Source organism: Eumetopias jubatus, unplaced genomic scaffold (assembly GCF_037043125.1).
Source record: "Eumetopias jubatus isolate StellerSeaLion01/CBP00866 unplaced genomic scaffold, mEumJub1_p1.0 scaffold_3, whole genome shotgun sequence".
Lineage (NCBI taxonomy): Eukaryota > Metazoa > Chordata > Mammalia > Carnivora > Otariidae > Eumetopias > Eumetopias jubatus.
Window position 1 is genome coordinate 98,326,122 of NW_028274809.1, and position 17,569 is coordinate 98,343,690.

Here is a 17,569-nt window from a genome sequence, read left to right on the forward strand (position 1 = left end):
ACAACCAAAAGACAACCGACAGAATGGGAGAAGATATTTGCAAATGACATATCAGATAAAGGGCTAGTATCCAAAATCTATAAAGAACTTATCACACTCAACACCCAAAGAACAAATAATCCAATCAAGAAATGGGCAGAAGACATGAACAGACATTTTTCCAAAGAAGACATCCAAATGGCCAGCAGACACATGAAAAAGTGCTCAACATCGCTCGGCATCAGGGAAATCCAAATCAAAACCTCAATGGGATACCACGTCACACCAGTCAGAATGGCTAAAATTAGCAAGTCAGGAAATGACAGATGTTGGCGGGGATGCGGAGAAAGGGGAACCCACCTACACTGTTGGTGGGAATGCAAGCTGGTGCAGCCACTCTGGAAAACAGTATGGAGGTTCCTCAAACAGTTGAAAATAGAGCTACCCTATGATCCAGCAATTGCAGTACTGGGTTTTTACCCCAAAGTTACAAATGTAGGCATCTGAAGGGGTACGTGCGCCCCAATGTTTATAGCAGCAATGTCCACAATAGCCAACCTGTGGAAAGAGCTAAGATGTCCATTGACGGATGAATGGATAAAGAGGAAGTGGTATATGTGCACAATGGAATATTATGCGGCCATCAAAAGGAATGAGATCTTGCCATTTGCAACGACATGGATGGAACTGGAGGGTGTTATGCTGAGTGAAATAAGTCAATTAGAGAAAGACATGTATCATATGACCTCACTAATGTGAGGAATTCTTAATCTCAGGAAGCAAACTGAGGGTTGCTGGAGTGGTGGGGGGTGGGATGGATGGGTGGCTGGGTGTTAGACATTGGATCGGGTATGTGCTGTGGTGAGCGCTGTGAATTGTACAAGACTGTGAATCACAGATCTGTACTTCTGAAACAATAATGCAATATATGTTAAGAAAAAAGAAAAAGAAGAAGATAGCAGGAGGGGAAGAATGAAGGGGAGTAAGTTGGAGGGGAAGAGGAACCATGAGAGACGATGGACTCTGAAAAACAAACTGAGCGTTCTAGAGGGGAAGAGGGTGGGGTGATGTAGTAGCCTCGTGATGAGTATTAAAGAGGGCACAGTCTGCGTGGAGCACTGGGTGTTATGCACAAACAATGAATCATGGAACACTACATCAAGAACTAATGATGTAATTTATGGTGATTAACATAACAATAAAAAATTTTTAAAAAAATGACTTTTAGCTATGGACCCTTAAAGTGCAATTTTGTAAATGACAACTCAAGTTTTAAACTAATTCTCTCTGGAAATTATTTTTACATCTTTGGGTTTCTGATGAATATCTTACTCAGTTTGTATGTGTATTTGTGTTTGCTGAGTGACATATTATTTAGTCTTAATTGGCTTTGAACTCTTAATAGAGGAATCAGGCAGCCCATGACTTCTTAAACTTCCCTTTATCACTCAGCATTCTTTTACTGATTCATGCATATTTGCATTTAGCTGTAGTTCACTTATTTTCATGACTCTTCTAAGATATTCCATCTTTTCATGTTATTTTCATGGTTATATGGTTTATCATTATTTTTTATATATTACAATATATTTGTTGATATCCTGTATTTTTATTTGTCAAATTTATCATGAATCACATATGATAGAAAAGTTATGATTAATCTAATTCTGTGCACCCAAGACCCATTAAAATGAAAACAACGTCTATAGAGTATAAATATTATACTCTATATATGATAATTTCACCAAAGATAGAAAATAGGGGGAAGTAGATATCAAACATAATATTAAAGAGGAATATACAAGAATATACCAAATCTGAAGCAAACAATTTTCTTTTTAGTTAGTAACTTGCCCTCTCTCTTTTTATTTGGGATTATTAATGGCAGTGCTAAATTTTTGATGTCATATGCACTTAAATGGGCCTTTCATCCATAAGAAAAAATGATGAGCTCTTAAGAAAATTTACTTTTTAAAGCACTAATACTTCCCCATTTCTCTTTCATTTTTAAGGTAGAGTCAGGTAGGTTAAAACTTTTTTTTTTAACAAAGCAATATTGCTCATTATGTTTTCCTTTCTTTTTTAAAAATAGGGAAATTGCCAAGCTCTCAGGAGCCATCTTCTTGCGTATGGCAGAAATAAAATCATATGACTAACCTAAATACCTGAAATGTACATGTCATATTTTAAAATATTAACTCTAGGGCACCTGGGCGGCTCAGTCTGTTGAGTGTCTGCCTTTGGCTCAGGTCTTGATCTCAGGGTCCTGGGATTGAGCCCCATATCAGGCTCCTTGCTCAGTGGGAAGTCTGCTTCTCCCTCTCCCTCTTCCTCCCCCCCACCTCCCTGCTGCTTATGCTCATTCTCTCTCTCTCTCTGTCTCAAATAAATAAATAAAATCTTTAAAAATAAAATAAAATAATAACCCTATTAACTAGGTCTGTGAAATCATATTCTTTAATATTTACCTGATGGAGTATTTCAGCAAGAATAGACTGAAGCAATTTGCTGCTGCAGAGCTCTAGTCCACCCATCTGATCTTAAAAGCATTCTGTTGAACATGTATTAGGCTATGATGTGGAAAACTCATCTAGAAATTCTGATGTGATTATTTTTAGGACTTCCATATCTTTTCATATCTTTCTATATGCTCTCTTCTTCTTTTTTTTTTTCAGTTGAAGAGTAGTTGACACACAGTGTTACATTAGTTTCAGATGTATAACCTAGTGATTCAACAATTCTATAGGTTATGCTATGCTGACCACAAGTGTAGCTACCATCTGTCATCATACCTTGTTGTTACAATACCATTGAGTATATTCCGTATGCTGTGCCTGTCATCCCCAGGACTTAATTCATTCCATAACTGGAAGCCTGTACCTCCCACTTCCCTTCACTCAGCCCCCCTCCCGGCAATCATGAGTTTATTCTCAGTATTTATGGATTTGTTTCTGCTTTTTGTTCATTCATTTTGGTGTGGTTTTTTTTAGATTCCTCATATAAGTAAAATCATATTGTGTTTGTCCCTCTCAGTCTGACCTCACTCATTTTAGCATAATATCTTCTAGGTCCATCCATGTTGTCACAAATGGCAAGATCACATTCTTCTTTATGGCTAAGTAATGTTCCGGGGTGTGTGTTCATGTGCACATGCGTGTGTACATTCATACATACACTTATGCCACATCTTCTTTATCCATTCATTTATTGTGGACACTTGGTTGCTTCCGTATTGTAGCTACTGTAAATAAGCATACAGGTTCATGTATCTTTTCAAATTAGTGTTTTAATTTCCTTTGAGTGAATACTCAGTAGTGGAGTTACTGAATTATATGGTATTTCTATTTTTAATTTTTTTGACCAACATCTATACTGTGTTCCATAGTGGCTCCTCCCTGTATATTCCCATCAACAGAGCATGTGGGTTTTTTTTTACTCCATGTCCTTACTAACACTTATTATTTCTTGCCTTTTTGATACTAGCCATTTTGATAGGTGTAAAGTGATATCTCATTGTGGTTTTGATTTGCATTTCCATGATGATGTGTGATGTTGAGCATCTTTTCATGGGTCTGCAGGCCATCTGCATGTCTTCCATTGCTCTATATGCTCTATAGTCCAGTGGTACCTGAATGTAACCCCTTAAAGGAAAAATATGTTCAAAATATGATAAATAGCCCTAATCATTAAGCCTTAGACAATTTGAAGGGTCAGTAGAATAACACAAACTGAACTTCAAAGAAATAATTTATATACATACACGTTACAATATCCCTTTCCTTCTTTCTCCAGCCAAAGCTTTTCTAATTTATTGATTTTTGGGAGGAAGAGTATTGACACTCTTTTCCTCAAAGTCACCTTGTCTGCCCTGTTTTTTTAAGTTATTAATAGAATTCAGAGACCCTTAGTTTTCACCATCTTATTAAAAATAAAAAATGTTTTTTAAATGTTTTAGTGTGTGGTCTGTGATCCAAATCAATAAATACTAATTTGGCTGTTTAATTGAGCAATAAATATATATGTGAGGTACTCTACAGGACTTAATAGGTACTAATTCAATAGTCTTAAAAACTACCTACTTGTACCATGGCATTTTCTGCATTTAGTAATTTTACCAAATATTCTAGTATTAGTAAGATACATGGTTCTAAGAAAAAAAGAAAGAGACCATCTGTTATGTTTATGCAACATGGATACCATGGATATCACAAAGAAATATAATTCAAATACTATACTAACTAATTGGGTAGCTAAGAAAGGAGAATGTGGAAAAATACACAATAAAATATTTGATTTTAAAGTTCCTTGGCTATAGACTAATTTATGGCTATAAAAACAAATCATGGCTTTGTTTGGAGCTACAAGATAAAAAATAAGCTATTTGCCTCTTCCTCGTTCATTTCATTTGAAGCCAGGCAGAGAAGGAGAGCCCATTCTTAGCATCATACCATGGACTGCATCTGGGTTTGCCTTCTTTTCTGGCCTTCCTCGATCTTCTTTTCCCCTGTATCAGTCAGTTAACTGCATAGTGGCCATTTTTCTCCCTCCATCCATTTAAGGTCAACTGTTTTCTAAAACCCTTCATCATGTATATTTAATGGTCCTTTGAGGACGGCAGTGTTAAAGAAACTTATTCATATTATATGCTTCATCATGTATTTGAAAGATTAAGATTTTATTTTTCTAGAATAAGAGATGATTTTTCTAAACATTTTTGTCAGGTATCAATACCCTAAAAATGATATTGGGTAATGAGGGAAGTTATGGCCCAAATTAATTAAACATAAGGGGTGTGTGTGTGTGTATGTGAATGTGTTTGTGTGTCTATAGTCTGTAGGGAGTTTGGTAGGTTGGAGGTGCAGGGAGCAGGAAGGGAAAGATCATAGGGCCCACAGAGACTTACCATCCTGTTTTCATCATTCTCCATCTGTTAAAAATATACCCACCTACATTTTAAGGCTTAGAGCATTATCCAGCTCAAGTTCCTGGGCCAGTTGTTTTTTGTTTTTTGTTTCTGTTTTATTTATTTATTTTTGTAAGCAGAGGTGCCTATAAATACTTTTATCACCAGCTTTTTACAAGAACGAGAACAATACTCACCCAAACTGGACAGTTCTCATGCTTCTGTCATATCTCAATATTAAGGCAACCCAATCCTTCTTACCAGTATGTGCTAATTTTAACACCATCTCTGATTCTCCTCCTCTCATTCCATCCTTTCTCAGCCTCAAGTCATCTAAATGCATGTTTTATATTTTCTGGCACTTCTGACATTTAAGTTTGTATTTAATGATTTCTTGCCACGATCTTCAGTATCTGACATCTTGGAACACTATCATTATCTTATTTCTACCTCTAGTTACAATGTTTCTGACAAGAGTGAATCATTACAGTGGAGCCTCTTAATAGGGGCATTACTGTAGCAATAAAAGATGTAAATTGCAGTTGCAAACACCCTAGAAGAGCAATCATGAAACAGTGATCAATGACTAGATGAACTGCACATATAATTACATACATATAAGGTCAGATGAATCACTTGAGCTGAAAAGGACAGGAAAGTTTTAAGAGGGAGAATTAGAATATTTTAGAGAAATACAATTTGAATAGGGAGCAGATAAAGTCGTGAAAGTATTACAACAAGTGGGGCAGGTTGAACAAAAGTATAAAACAAAACATGCACATTTAAAGAATAAAAGTATTAGTAAACAATACTTGTAATACCTGCATTGTTACTGATCCATCCCTAGTAGAGCATGCTATGCTGTTTTGGGGATTTTGTCCCTTTTCTTTGATGGGGGTGGATTTGCATGGAATATAAACTTTAAAGCTCTATATAACTGATTAATAAGGCAGATCCTAGATATATCTCTTAAACTCGAGGCTTTTATAAAAATCTTAAACATTTCCTGTTGGATATTCTAAAAGGGCTATAACCATAACACATCTAAAAATGACATGTTTCAAACTTTCCTCAAAATATGCATTTTTTTATCTTTCCCAATTTAAGTTGAAATAGCAACATTCAACCAGTGATAGAAACTTGAAACACGAAATTGTTTTGTATACGTCCTTGTTTCTCAGTGTTTAGACCTAATCATTAAATTCTTTTGTTTTTATCAACCGTCTCCCTTGCATGTGTCCCTTCCTCTCTATGCCCTTGTTTCATCCTTAACTTCTTGGCATTGCTTGCCCAAAGTGTCTTCAGAGCTTCTTACCAGATCTAATGACCTCATGTTGTCATCAGATCCAAGTCATTTTTTACCCACTGGCGGAGTAGTTGCTCTAAATTCAAATCTGATTTTGTTGCCTTTTTTTTTTTGGCTATAAACTTGACCATTCATGAAAACAGTGATCAGCTCTGCTATATTCATATTAGTAATGGTACATGCATTATTAATAATAGCAATAATCCATGGGGCTAGCCCCCACCTTTCCAGTAATCTCTTTAAGCTTCTTGTGCATTTTGTTAAGATTATTCTAATAACATAGTCTATAATTTCATTTATCTGGAAAACACTGGATCATGAATTTTTCACTTACATTACCACAAAATATATGAAAAAGATACCACTCTGTTCTTTCTTTTAAGAATTCATTTAACTTATTTGAGAGAGAGAGCATGGGAGAGTGAGTGAGGGGAGGATTAGAGGGAGAGAGAGACAATCTGAAGCAGACTCTTTGCTGAGTGCAAAGCCCTGTGCTGGGCTTGATCTCAAGACGCTGAGATCATGACCTGAGGTGAAACCTAGAGTCAAATGCTTAACCGACGGAGCCACCCAGGTGCCCCACCATTCTGTGCTTTAAATCTCATCGCATTTTCTTCTTTCCCTTCCTTTATCTTTATGGCAGTTATTACTTTACCAAAAATTAGCAAACTGGTAGCCCCCAGGCAGAAATTGATGCCTAATAAATATATTTAAAAGTATTGGGCTATAGTTAAAACTCATAAGATTGTAAATTAAAATCTTGATTTCTAGCTGATCTTGAAAAAAATTTAGAACACTAGAATACTGTATCCACTTTCCTATAAGATAATGCTTATTTGAAGCTAAGGGACTATTGTCCCTTTTAGACAGTCTGAACCTCATTTTACCCATAAAGTTTAATTCTGCCACTCCATACCCAGTCCCTTTTGGCATTTAGGTTGGAGACTCCCACTCTACCATGGACCAAAGAGAAACATAGTGCTTATCTTATCTTGCCAATATGGGATGGAAATGATTCTAGTGAACTTGGTTTCTCAACCTTATAGCACTCTCAGTGTATACTATGGTACTTGTCATATTGTGAATGTTCAATAAATGCATTTTGGTAGAACCGAATGATACATACAGATGAGGTATAACAAATTCTTTGCAAGCTGCCTGGAAGAATGCATTTTTTTTTCTCAACTTGATCAAATGTCTTGTCTTCCTCATTTAATTGGTTTAGTTAAGCATGTGCATGATTATTTTCCTGTTTATCCTGCCTCGCTTGGCTTTAGTTGAATGTTCCTAGAGGGCAGGATTCATGTATTTTAATGTCTTTTGTGCCATGTCCGGTGTCAGAAAAATGCTCTGGTAGGCATTATTGTTAAATAATCCTAATAAACACACATAGAAACTATTTCTGCATCCTTTTATTTCAATAGTAATTTATTAAATATGTAGGTAACATAATAGCATTATTGGCAATAATAAACTTTTCAAAACACTAATTTAAAGTCATATCAAGTTGAGTCTCAACCAGAACTATACTAATGTCTATAATTAGGGTCAGTGTAAATCAAGGGGTCTCCTGTAGCTGCCAGAAAGAATGAATCTCCCGGATGCAACAGATGATAACTTTAAAGGCTATGTTGAGGGGATTTTCCCGAGACTTCTGATGTCCCTTCACTAAGTTACATGTACCATCAACAAGTCGCTTTGCAGCATCAGTGACCTGCACACAGCTCTCTAAATTCAGAGAAGGTTCAGCAGCTTGGGCCCCTGAGAAGGTATTTGGGAAGTTTCCCAGTTTGTGTGCTGCATAAGCTGGAGGCAGTATAGTGATAATTAATAAAGTGCCAGACTGGATAATTGCAGGAACCGTAAAAGATACTCAAATGTTGTTACCGGAGGTACAGACACACCTGTGAACGTGTGAAGTTAATTTGTGTGAGGAACGAGACGTCACGTGAGAGTGGATGGGACTAGGGAGGTGAGATGTTCTTTAAATAATTCAGATGGGGAAGTGCTCTTCCAAAACATAAAGAAAGGAACTCCTGCTGGTGAGATAATGCAGGGTTTGTTAAAGGAGTTTCTCCTGTATTCTTTTGTTATGTGTGCTCATCTTCTTGACCAATTTTTAAATAACAGTAAACCTCCCCTTACTGTGTTACAGTACCCCCCTTGATAGTGTAATGTTGAGAGACATGAGACCTTGTTTTCTCATTGTCACCCAAATTCTGTGCAGACTAGGGGGCACCTGGGTGGCTCAGTCAGTTAAGCATCCACCTGTTGATTTCGGCTCAGGTCATGATCTCAGGGTCCTGAGACTAAGCCCTGCATCCAGCTCCATGCTCAGTAGGGAGTCTGCTTGAGGATTCTCTCCTCCCTCTGCCCCTCACTAGCCCCATCCCTGCTCATTTTCTCTCTCTCTCTCTAAAATAAAAATAAATAAATCTTTTTTTAAAAAATTCTGCGCAGACCAACTTCCATTGGGTTTCCATACAGAAAAAGGAAGAATAAGGAAGAAGGTACCTCTGTCAATATTTATCATGAGAAGAGTTGAGAACTATTGAGAACTACAAAATTATAAGCAATTTACAGAGCTGATGATAGATGAATGGTAGCTCTCTTGTTATCATTGCTTATTTCCATTGTTATTGAAATGGATTTTTAAAAAATTAAAACTAAAATCTTTGAGATGAATTACTGCCAATGATTATTCTGACCTTCTCCTAAAGTGTCTTATACAAAAGCTGTATAAGATAGATGTATGTAGGCAAAACCTCCAAATCTTAGCATTGCCATATAACAGTATTTTCTTCCAGACCACTCCATTCTCTTGCCTTTCTGGCTCAGAGATTAACTGTGTTATTCCAGTACAATTTTCTGATTTCACCTGGGTATCCTGCAAGTCTATTCAATTCTGACTAACCAGAATTAGTATAGACCCTGCAGGTTAAGGACTCGGTGACTGCCCCTGTTCAAATGCCACCTGCATCTGTCCCAAGTCTCCAGGCTACCTGCATCTCAGTCTAACTTGGCTGTACATTTGGTGGTTCCCACAATCTTCCTTCAGGTTTGATAATTTGCTAGAAAGATACAGAAAGTGCTATACTTATGATTACTGGCTTGTTTTAGAAGCTACAAATGAAGAGCGAGATGAACTGGTAAATAGGGCAAGTCCAGAAGGGTCCGAGCATAGTCTCTGTCTCTGTGGAGTTGGGAGGTGCCATCCTCCTGGTATGTCAATATGTTTACTAACAAGGAAGTACCTCCAAACTTCATCATTCACAGATTTTTATTGAGGTCTCATTACGTAGGCATGATTAACTACATCATTGGCCATGTAACTGAACTCCATCTTCCATCTCTCTATCCACCCTGAACTCCAGTTATGGTGGAAAGTTCTAATTCTTTAATCAGGTGGTTGATTCCTTTGGTGGGTAGCCTCCCTCCAGAAGCTGTCTAACCATCCTCCCCCCACCTCTACCCCTTGAGTCATCTCACTGGCATAAACCAGGTATGGTCAAAGGGAACTAATTTAATTAATTAATAAAAAATGACACTCTTATCACTCAGAAAATCCCAAGCATTTTAGGAGCTTTATGCAAGGAATCAGAGAAAAAGACTAAATATATATATTTTTTATTATACCACACAAGCTTCCTTCAAATATTAATTAGTCTGAGTTTCTTGTTTTTTCCATTGTGTTTTGGGGGTTTCTAAGTATAAAAACCCTTACTTCACCCTTTTTCATTGTTCACAGACAACAGTCTTACAGAAATTGGCCTGGTGTAAGGTGTATGAAATTATTTACATATGTATTTCTCTCCAAAACCCATACAGACTAGTTTGCCTATAATGCATATACAGTCCATTTTATCTTTTGTTTGTATTTTATAGGCTGTTGATGCATTAACTAAACTTGTTTGCCTTCTCTTTAGATCTGAAATTAAATATAATCTTTATTTCAAATAAAATTATTTCTCCACCCTCAATGTATTTCTCTTTCACTTTATTTTCAATTCTTTCTGACATTAGGTCTATTCAATGATAGAATTATAGGATCAAAATTAAGCAAGTACAGTATAGTTATAATCAAGTATAATCAGTTATTTGTGTTTTAATTAATTTTATTGGAGTATCCTCTAAAGAGACTCTGTCTTTAAGTATCTTCTTTTAAATACAAGTATGCAACCTATAAGAAAACAAAAGTACAAAGGCAAAAAATCATGACATCACAGCATGTTACTGTTTCTTTTTTTAATTTAATTCAACATGCAAATATAAAAGCATTTTGCTTACCTGTGAAGTTGTGATTTTTTGCCTTTCTTTTCTTTTAATAAAAATATTAACATAGTCTTTAAATGATAACATGTAAAAAAGATATGCTAACAAATTTTCTTCTTAAGGAAATGTCTAATATAGTCTCTAAGTTTTTATATCCATTTGAATAATCATACATACATATATACATGTATATGCATATTTATAGTAAGAATGAAAATGCCTATACCATTCACTGTGTTGTGATGAGAACTGAGATCTTTTTAAATATCTACATACCCAAATGCATATTAATGTCTCTGTTATTAAGCTTTTCACTGCTTTTATAACTGCCTTTTTTTTTTTAATTTCTAGGTAACCTTCAAAGCATCAAAACATTCAGTTTCACCAGATTTAAAATATGTTCTTCTGGCATATGATGTCAAACAGGTAAAGTAGTGATCTTCTTTGAAAAAACTTTTCTTTGTGGTGCATTCAGGTAACAAGTCATAGTTTTACTTGGTCATCTACTCACCGAGAAAAAAATTGGCATATCCAATAGCTGCAGGGGGATACTGATAACCAATATTGCATGAGAGAGGTTTGGAGAAAGTGACCTGTCTTCCATACCTGACTAGCAAATACCCGGCGCAGTCTACTAGGTGTGTGTGCTAGTCCTAGTCCGTCTCGTTTAGAGGGGGGTGTGGCAGGTGTTTAGCAAATCTGACAAATGGAGGCTTTTGCCATTTTCAGGACAGCCTTAATACAATGTGAGTGTTTCTTTTATGTATAGATGAAGGAGTTTCCTGATGGCTCTGCCCTGAGCTGCAGTGTGTATAATGGGAAGGAACTGGTGAAAACATTGATTCAGGTTATGGACAGTGGATTCTTTGGTGGTATTTGAGCATAAACCTTGTGGTTATAGAAAATTCTGAAAGTGGGTCACCAAGGAATCAGTTCTGAACAAATAAAATGTTCTAATTGCAATTAGCCTTTCATTATTCTGTGTCAGCTCTACAGCACACAATTAGAGCAGTATGTATGGTTGTTGAGTGTTTTGTATTTAGATATAATTTGCACTGTTAAGAAGCAAAGTAAATGTTGAAAGGCAGTTCAGCAGATGAGTTTCTGTGGAAAATAAATGATTGGAAATCATTCAAGAAATTTTTATGTGCTTTAAGACAATAAAAATTTATAGACTTAAGACAGGAGGCCTCATATGCATTGAAAGGCTTTGAGCACATGAAATTTCACAGCTCAGAGGACCTTCTAAATAATGACTTTCGTCTTTTGGAGTATACATGTGCTGTATTTTTAGACATATTTATATATTTTTATTTAAAATAATTCACACTGCAAAAAACAGGGAGATTATAATGGAAGACATCTTTTCCTGTTACAAATCTCAGCCTTTTTACTTTAACTTTGCTCTGTAATATCTCTATTCATTGAGATTATGAAAAGCACATGTAATAGCAAGAAAAATACTTGTTTTATAAACAATATCACAGTTTCCCAGTTTTTAAATAATATTATCTATCTGAAGATTTTTAATTTACTGTAAATATGTATTAAACTGATAATGAACCTAAGAAAAATCATGTTTCAGTAGCCACAATAATCAAGACTATGTGGAATGAGCAGGATAGATACAGAGATCAATGAAACAAAGTAGAGAACTGGGAAACAGACCTATATAAATATGCCTAACTGATTTTTGACAAAAGTGTAAAAGTAATTCAGTGGAAGAAAAAATACACTTATATAAGCCTGGCACTATATAAAAACTCAGAATGGATTATGGATTTAAATGGAAAATATAAATTTACAAAACTTTTAGAAAACCCAAAACATAGCAGAAAATCAGTGGTATGTAGGAATAGGCAAAGAGTTCTCAAACTATATATCAAAGTCACAGTATAGGCAAGAAAAAACTATTGGCCTATAAAAGATGAAAATCCACCCTACAGTCTGGGAGGAAGTATTTGCTATTCCCATATTCAACAAAGGACTAATATCTAGAATATATAGAAAAACTCTCAAAACTCAAGTTACAAAAAACAAAACAGGTATACCATCAGAAAATGGGCAAAAACATGAGACATTTCATTGAAGAGGACATACAGATCTCAAATGAAGCTCATGAAGATTATGTTCAACGTCATTAGCCATTCAGTAAATACAAATTGAAACACCAGTGACATATGACTACATACCAATCAAAATGACCAAAAAAAAAAAAAAAATAGTGACTACACCAAACCATAACAAGCACCAGGAGGCTGGATCATTCATACATCTATGTTGGGCATGTGTAATGGTTCTGCTACTCTGGGATATGATGTATAAAATTAGGATAACTTTGGATATTTCAGCAAAATACATCAAGTTTATCAAAAAATACAGTGAACACCAGAAACATATACCTATGGACCAATCTTAATATTCTATCTCTTATTTTTGCTTCTCTTAAGGAAAAATAAAGATACTCTATGACACATCAATCTCTGGAAATGAGAGGAAGCTATTATTTTAAGAAGTAAAAAATAAACTAAATTTCACAGTCTTATACTACTTCGTTCATGTTTATTTTTTTCTTTTTATTTATTCATCACATATCAGGTGCAAACTGCCAAGCTAGACATAATGCATGGGGTGTGTGTGTGTGTATGCGTGCGCATATCTACTTCAAGAAACACAATCAGATAGAGGCAAGATGACACAAACACTTATATCCACTATACACAGCATTGTGTGAGTTGTTATAGGAGTGTATTAAGGAATAGAGAATATTTCCATTCAGATAATCATGTTGGGAAAGCCAGCATACAATGAAATTTGAAGAGCAGACAGGTAAAGATGAATAGAAAAGCATTCCAGGTGGGCTGATAACACGGGGCTTCATGGAAGGAACATTAAGTCTTTGAGGAATAGCACTTAGTTCAGACTATCTAGCTCAGTGGTAAATAACCAAAAAAATAAATAAATAAATAAACCTATATACCTAGTGGAGCTCAGATTACAGAAGAACTTGAATTCCATTTTATTCTTTATAGATTGTACTGAGATAGCCATTTGGGATCTTTGATGATTTTAGAGTAGTTAAATGCCATTTTTACTCTCTGTGTGTGTCTGTCTGTATGTGTTTGTGTGTGCGTGTGCATGTGCATAACGCCCATTAACAAAGATGGGAAAAAACAGTCATACAAAATCCAACCACCTAAACACATCCACTAAAGTTATCTTTGGTGTGTTTTGTTCCTTTTCACTTTTATATGTAAAAGTAGGGAAATGGGAATTATCATATATTAAACATTATTTTAGGCAGGCATTATTATGCTGATTTCAGAGAGAAGAAAAGTTAATTTCAGAAAAGCTGTAAAATGTGGAATTTGATGATTTAGAAATTTATCCAAGGGACGCCTGGGTGGCTCAGTCAGTTAAGCGTCTGCCTTCGGCTCAGGTCATGATCCCAGGGTCCTGGGTTCAAGTCCCACATCGGGCTCCCTGCTCAGCGGGGAGCCTGCTTCTCCCTCTGCCTGACACTCCCCCTGCTTGTGCTTTTCTGTCTCTCCCTCTCTGACAAATAAATAAATAAAATCTTTAAAAAAAATTTAGAAATTTATCCAAGATTTTTCAGGTAGGAAGTGATAGCCACACACTAACAAATTCTTATACAATATTTTGTCTTTTTTTTTTTAAAGATTTTATTTATTTATTTGAGAGAGAGAATGAGAGACAGAGAGAGAGCGCATGAGAGAGGGGAGGGTCAGAGGGAGAAGCAGACTCCCTGCCGAGCAGGGAGCCCGATGCGGGACTCTATCCCGGGACTCCAGGATCATGACCTGAGCCGAAGGCAGTCGCTTAACTGACTGAGCCACCCAGGTGCCCTGTCTTTTTTTTCATTATAAGACAGATGAGCTGAACCAGAGAAATATAATCAAAGGCTAGATTCCAACAACGCACAGATTATCCTTATTATTGTACCTTAGTTGTCTTCATGTTTTAAAATATTTTGAAAATATTTTTAGTATATTCCCTTTTTACTGAATTTAATATTTCTATAGGACACATTTACATAACTGGAATTTCTGAATCAAAGTATATAGCATTATTTAATTGAACTGAAATTCATAATAGTTAATACCAAATAAGCTGCCTTAAAGTGTACAATTCAGTGGCATTTAGTACATTCACAATGCTGTGCAGCTACCACCTCTATCTAGTTACAAAACATTTTTATCATGAAAAAGATAACCCCATACCCATTAGTCAGTCAGTCCCCATTCTCCCCTACTATACCTTTTGGTAACCACCAATCTGATTTCTATCTCTATGGGTTTATGCATTTGGATATGTAACTGGAATCATATGACATGTGATCCTTTTTTCTGGCATTTTTCACTTACCATAGTGTTTAGAAGTTTATCCACATTGTAGTATGGGTCAGCACTTCATTAATTTTTTATGGTTAAACAATATCCCTTTGTATTTATATATTAGTTTGTTTGTTCACTTATCCTTTGAAGAATATTTGCTTCATCTCCCAACTTTTGGGTATTCTGAATAGTGAGGCTGTAAACATTTGTACACAAGAATTTCCTGAGTACCTATTTTCAATGTTTGTAGTATATTTTGAGGTGTAGAATTGCTGAGTAATATGCTAATTCTGTGTTTAACTTTTTGAGGAACCACCCAACTGCTTTCCAAAAGTGGCTGCACCATTTTATATTCCCACCAACAATGGATGAGTTCTGATTTCTCTGTATTCTCACTAACAGTTGTTATTTTCCGTTTTTCTTATTATGAATTATCCTATTGTGTATGAATTGGTATCTCATTGTGGTTTTGGTGTACACCTCCCTATTGACTAATGATGTTGAACATATTTTCATATGCTTGTTGGTCTTTTGTATTTCTTCTTTGGAGGAATGCCTACTGAATTCCTTTGCCTATTTCTTTTTTCTTTTTGTAGTTGTGTTTAAGAGTTCCTTATATATTCTGAACGGTAGACTCTTACATAGGACTCGAAAATATTTTCTCCCACTCAATAGATTGTCTTTTCACTTTCTTGATAATGTCCTTTGATATGTAAATTTGAAAAAAATTCTGATTAAGTGTAATTTACACACATGCTTTTGGTGTCGTAGTTAAGAATCCATTTGCAAACTCAGGGTCATAAAGTTTTACCCCAGTGATTTTTTTCTGAAAGTGTTATGCTTTTAGTTCTTATATTTAGGTTATTGATTCGTTTTGAATTAATTTTTGTATAGTGTGAGATAGGGGGTCCAAGTATAGCACAATATATAGGCTCGTGCTATATATTGAAACACTTCTTTCCAAACAGTTATGTTGGTTTATAACTGCCATTAGAGAATGTATGTGCTGTTATATTACCATCTTTACCAAGTTAAAACTATATTTTAAAGAAAAAGTAATTATTAACTTGATAATCTACTATCTACTAATCAAATACATGCACACATTCTCTCTATCACACACAGACACACACACACGTACACCGTCAGTATTAGTTTTATGTTACTATGCAGTAAATTGCCTCAAACTGAGTGACTTTTAAAAAAGCATTTATTGTGCTCAGTTTCTATGTAATGGAATTTGGAATTGGCTTGGCTGGGTGGTTCTGGCTCAGGATTTCTCATGAAGTTGCAGTCAGCTATTAGCTGGGGACAGCTTAACTGAGGTTGAAGAGTACACTTCCAAGGTCCATCACTCACATGGATGGCAAATTGGTGCTGACTGTTGATATGAGGCTTCAGGTTTGTCCCTGATGATCTTTCTGAAATGCTGCTTGAGTGTCCTTACAACATGGTACCTGGATTTCCCCAGAATGAGTAATACAGAAGATAAAGGCAGAAACTTAAATGCCTCATATGATCCTTCCTTAGAAGTTACCTGTAAGGGGCACGTGAGTGGGTCAGTCAGTTAAGTGTCTGACTCTTGATTTCTGCTCAGGTCATGATTTCAGGGTCATAAGACGAGCGCTCTGTCAGGCTCTGTGCTGGGCATGAAGCCTGCTTAAGATTCTCTCTCTCCTTCTCCCTACCCCACTCCATCCCCCTCTCCTTGTGCTAGCTCTCTTAAAAAAAAAAAAAAAAAAAAAAAAAAAAAGGTTACCTGTTACCTTCACAGAACTTTTTTTAATTCTATTTATTTTTTTAAAGATTTATTTATTTATTTGAGGGAGGAGGGGCAGAAGGAGAGGGAGAGAGAGAATCTTAAGCAGAGTCTACACTAAGCATGAAGCCCGCGTTGGGGCTCTCTATCTCATGACCCTGAGATCAGGACCAGAGCTAAAACCAAGAGTCAGATACAACTGACTATGCCACCTGATGTGCCCCTTAATTCAATTTATTTAAGCAATGGAAACAAAAAATAAAAACAGTTCACGCATTTCACACACTTCCCAACCCCATCTCTAGCAAATACTAATATATTCTCTGTATATGAGCTTAGTTTTTAATTAACTTTTTAATATTCTATGTATAAGAGAGATTATATGGAATTTATCTTTCTCTTATTTAACTTAGAATAATGCTCTCAAGGCCCATCCATGTTGTTAAATATGGAAAGATTTAATTGTTTTTATGGTTTGATTAACTTTCCCAGCACATATCTTCAGATTTATTAGTTTTATTGTGAATAATATATTTATATATAAAATTCCTTTATCTTTTGTAGTCTTTGTATATTTTTTAAAACATACATTTGTGTAATTCAATTATTACTTTTATTATCTTTTTAATTATACCTATTTTTTGGATTTAATTTTTTTTTAAGAGAAAGTTTGAATTCTGTGATAAAATTCATCTTTTACTTTGCTGTGTTTTCTTTGGTCTCTAGGCTTAGAAACATTTCCACCACTATGGAAATATATCATTGTACTTTTTCCCCTTTTTTATAGGTTTTTATCCATATATATTTATTTCATTTTATTTTCAACTGTTTAGGGTGGTGATTAAAACCAATCTTCCTAAAAGATCATAATAATGGGAAATACCTACCTTTTATATAAGTGAACATAGTAATGGTCACCTGGGAAGACCACAAAGGAATATTTTTGATGAATATTTTGATGCTGCCACACGGCCCAGTTGAAAGATGTAACCTGA

General features: G+C 35.4%; 1 protein-coding gene across 2 annotated transcripts in view; it reads left to right on the forward strand.

Annotated features, from left to right (window-relative positions):
* DPP10 (dipeptidyl peptidase like 10) overlaps positions 1-17,569 on the forward strand; it is a 653,604-nt gene that overhangs the window by 344,625 nt on the left and 291,410 nt on the right. For both annotated transcript variants that reach the window (XM_028101300.2, XM_088022159.1), the window contains one exon: positions 10,812-10,886. In XM_028101300.2, the coding sequence (XP_027957101.1) occupies positions 10,812-10,886 (75 nt within the window). The remainder of the gene's footprint in view (positions 1-10,811; positions 10,887-17,569) is intronic.